Source organism: Opisthorchis viverrini (genome assembly GCF_000715545.1).
Source record: "Opisthorchis viverrini unplaced genomic scaffold opera_v5_233, whole genome shotgun sequence".
Classification (NCBI taxonomy): domain Eukaryota; kingdom Metazoa; phylum Platyhelminthes; class Trematoda; order Opisthorchiida; family Opisthorchiidae; genus Opisthorchis; species Opisthorchis viverrini.
Genome location: NW_008751886.1, coordinates 744,387 through 748,782, shown reverse-complemented (window position 1 = coordinate 748,782; position 4,396 = coordinate 744,387). Strand labels below are relative to the sequence as shown.

The following is a 4,396-nucleotide window of genomic DNA, read 5'->3' as shown; positions in this document are numbered from 1 at the left end:
TTGAGACAAATAAAAACATATAGAGATAGGCTGGCAGCTGTCCGGGTCCGATCTGGAACCACGTTTCGGAATGGCTAGTCGGTAGGACATTTTCAAGTGATTAGAAGGATACCTGTGTTGAGGGAAAGAAAAGTCGTAAGATTATTAGGTAATGGTTCTACCCGGATCTGGAGGGGAAAGGGAGCTTCCAAATGTCGAACGTCTGTATTTAGTCGGATGGAAATATGTATGATAGAACTGTTTGTCCTCTTTTATAAAAGCGGAAAATAGACGGACGTATCACCAAGTAACAAATCGGTCAACTTACCAGTGGACCGAGAAGGGTCGTTTGAAGTGGAATGTTTCTATCGATATGAGTTTAAAAAAAGTGGTGCATATTCTTATTTTGCTGTTTTTCTCCAGAAGAATTGCTAGATGGAGGGCGTGGAATGTGGAGTAGAAACGTGATGGACAGAGTAATGGCGCAATGTCCGGGATATACCAGTGGGCAAATGAGGTGATAGGACATGGAGAAAAATGTGTGGCGAACAAACCCATGATTCGTGGAATGTCACTGGCACGGCCTAGAGCGTGAGTGCTTAAAGATGATTGTGGATAAACAATTGGTTGCAAAGAACAACTCTTGTCCTTGTTTTGCGTGGTCGGTGTTAGAGAAGATCCTGAGCCCTTCGGAAATGTGGACGTTGAAGCTACCATGGAATGCAATTTCGGAGGAGTCTGATGGCTGGATCCAACTGAGATTGCTCACTGTTCGCGATGCACACTATATATATTTGTTGAGGAGACGCAAGCATAATTTGGGCCGAAACTGGAAATTCTGGTTGTTATTAACAAAAAGATGAAGGGCCGGAGACGGTGAGCATGTACACCACAGTTGAACCCGAAATGGTCACGGAATCGCAGATACGTAGACTTAGTGTCTTTTTGAAATCTAAGTCTCTTAAAAAGAGGACGGATGGGAAGTCATAGGAATAGTTGGTAGATGTGTTAAAATTCTTCCTCGAGCCACTGTTTCAGAAACAGATGAAACCAAATTATCCTGGTTCATAGCTGACAGACTGAACTGAACTAAACCCGTCGGAATGTAGATGGGCAGCTTGTAGGGATGGATCATTCACCGCTACCGAACCCGAGGATGAGTGGCGAACTATACCGTACTTATATAGATTAGACAGTTGTAAGTCTAAGCTATCAATCTGCTTCAGTGTATCGGCTACGACAGACCTCAACGAGACATTCAACGATGTCCTTTCCACAATGTCATCCAGGAGCTTCTTTTCGCTACGATTAGTTGACTCCTACCGTTTTTAGTATTTAATTCTATGTGTCTTTTTATGCTAGCTTGTCATCTCTCTGTCCTTATTCCCACAGATGACGTTCATTGGGAGCGTATTTGGTGACGGAACGTGGTACCATACATGGTCCGAACTCTTCCCGTTGAAGCGTAATGGAGCAGCTCCAGTGCATAACAGCAACTACCACATTGACAATCAAACACAACGTTTCTTAGAGAGATACTTTGATGCGTTCTACATGGCAGATGTTGGCGGTGAGCCATTCAACGATATATGCATTTTACGACATAGCAACACACTCTGTACCGTTGGTTTGGCACCAGCTCACCACTTGTTCATGGGCTGTAAAGAACAGCCTTTGTCGGTTGATGGGAACTCTCTGACACCGCACAACTTACTTGGTGTGGACTTCAAAGTATGTTAAATTATCATTACGTGGTTTGAAAGTTGCTTCTTCATCTGTAAGGTAACATTAATAATGTCCGATTTAGAACAGCTAGGAAATTTAACTTTGCACCCAATTTCATTTTTCAAAAGTACTCTTATGCTATGTGTACACTTTATCATTTTGAAGTGCCTAAACTGCATTTCCATGGGGTAATATTGGTATGGAGTGAAATACGTGCTTATTACGAAATGTTTTCCAGCCAGGACGTAGAAATGAAACTCTTTCAATGCATAGTTGCCTACCTTAATCTTCAATACGTATAATCTGTCGTTCGTAACGTCGTAGCTCCTACGAAGTAGCCTCGTGGACTGTGGTTTTCAATGAATCCTTACTTTGGTTCCGAATGAAGTATTAGATGGGCTATCAAGTTGCCCTTATTTGAGTTTGGGAAGTGTCCCTGTAATGCTCTCCGCTGCAGGTCCACATTCTTACGTAAAGACTGATGTTGTAGCTTTTAATAAGTGCGACCGAGAACCTCGAACTTCACGACTTTGGATCCAGTTCTGGCTAAAGCGAGGTTGAATGTGAATCTCAGAGCACCCTGAACCACTATCGGTGGGCGGGCTAGTTTATTTCTTTCCGGCTCTTTGGTTGATCATTCTAGGATGCCAGGAGTGTGGCTTACAGCGATTTTTGTAAGGGTTGGTTCATTTCCTACCTCCTGAAATTATTGAACCAAATATTACACAGACTGATCCTTAAAGCAACTCGTTTACAGAAACGCACACTTACTGTGAGTAGCCCTGTGTGAAGATGTCTTGGATCGCAACTATCTGAGCAAGGTTGCCGGTGACTCAGGTCTTCTGATTTAGCGGCTAGTATACGCATTTTCTTCTGAAGTGGTGAACTTTTAACTATATGAGTAATGATGAATGTAATGAATGTGCTAGTCAGTTTGAACTATTTCCCAAAACATGGTTGTTACGTAGGCAAGTGAATTCCCAGTGTGACAACATGCCGTGTGATCGATTACGCTGTGCAGATGTTTCATATATGATAGTAATTCGCAGGATAGGTCAGTCTCCGGGGTGATGATTCTGTGAGCGATATGGGTTGAGGGCATTTATCCAACTGCCTTGCGATAAACATTATCGAAGGAATACGTTGCCTTACCTCAAGTTACCGTACCCTCAGGTGAATATCTTTCTGTTAAAAATGTCACGTTCCTGCTGCCTGGAAGTGTTATGCTTCGTTCCTCAGTAATTTCCCATTTCACCTCTGTTTACGTTTTAGAGGTCTTGCATAATTTTCTGTTCTCATTATTTTCTTTATCTTTCTGGTGAGGTAACAGATAAGTGACAAGGTCCACCGCCTTCACAACAAAATGAGTGGTCGGCGAAAACACGGTGGACAGACGGTCGGCCGGGCCCCGAACGTCTTGGCGTTTGCTTTGCGATCGATCCGTGAGGCCCAAGCTTATGTGTGGCATTCTTGGTCGTCTGATATGAATGAATAAAGGTTTATCGTATCCTCCGATTCATTCAGGTGAAGGACTCTCCTCTTCTTCGGATTTCGTCTCCGTCTCTTTCCCAACGCCCTTGGCACCATTGTTTGATTCTGCGGGCTTGACTGAACAACAGGTCGGACCATATCTGTGCATCATAGCTCCTTCACGCTTGCCCCGTGCTTCTCGAAAGCGCCCTTTTACAAAAAGCTCTGCTGAACCCTCAGATACTTCATGCCGCGTTGAGCCTAACCATCCTGAATGTTCAAGGGAAGATGGCTCAGAAAGCGATTGTTCGGATTCAGACAATGACAGTCTTTCATATCTGCGTAGACTAACTGGCGAACGGGTGCTTAACTGGGTGCAATACAGCAAATTGAGGGGATTATAGTATGGTGTCAGGGTTTTTTTTGTGTCAGACGGCTTATTGTTACTATTTATTTCAATGGCGTACTCCTTTAGAACGAACATTTGTTCTGACGGTTATCTTTTCAGTATCCTCTGATGGAGATCCTTGGGTTAATGGGTTCCGTTTTTCAGTGAACGAACTTTGTCAGAAGTTGGTGTAATAATATTTTCGGTCTAACTAGAAATCGAATTTTGGAGGTGAAGAATGTACAAGTGAGATGTTTTACTTGTGAACTAATTACTGAGGAGTACCCGTCCGTTTGGATGATGCGTTTCTACCTTGATCGGAGCAGCATGCTTTTTGAAAGACCAGAGCATGTGTTCCAAGACCGAGAGCCTGCTGAAGTTGATATTTGGTGTATGCACTTCTATATATTGACGAATAAATCCGAAGTGCCAGTTGTTTTCTGAAATAGTGCAACCGACAGATTTGTTGAACGTAGTTTAATCCGTCGTTCGCACTGCGAACAGTATTCTACTTAACCGAACTGCAAAATTGAAGCTCAGTGACAGCGATAGTTTACTGTTTTATGAAATTTCTGGTTTGCATTATGGAGAGGGGTGATACAGATTAGCAGCAAGGACATAGCTTTCGTGAATGGGGTGTTTGTCTCATACATTAAATGGGGTACATTATTCTGTGGTTCCGCGAATCTGGAACAGATAAGCTGGTAACTTCTACTCGTCGAGTTTCTCCGTACGAGTGTCTTAATATCTTGAGGGGTCCGGCAACACATCTAGTTCTTCCATGGAGGCGTGCTTGGGAATTGTGTGCATCTGGTAGGCAGCATGAGTAATATC

General features: G+C 43.2%; 1 protein-coding gene across 1 annotated transcript; it reads left to right on the top strand.

Annotated features, from left to right (window-relative positions):
* Positions 1–1,371: 1,371 nt before the first annotated feature.
* Positions 1,372–3,885, top strand: T265_08650 (hypothetical protein; the record flags this gene model as incomplete). The annotated part of the gene is made up of 2 exons (XM_009174516.1): positions 1,372–1,710; positions 3,035–3,885. The coding sequence occupies 2 exons, from the start codon at positions 1,372–1,374 to the stop codon at positions 3,197–3,199; spliced, it is 504 nt and encodes a 167-aa protein (XP_009172780.1).
* Positions 3,886–4,396: the final 511 nt, after the last annotated feature.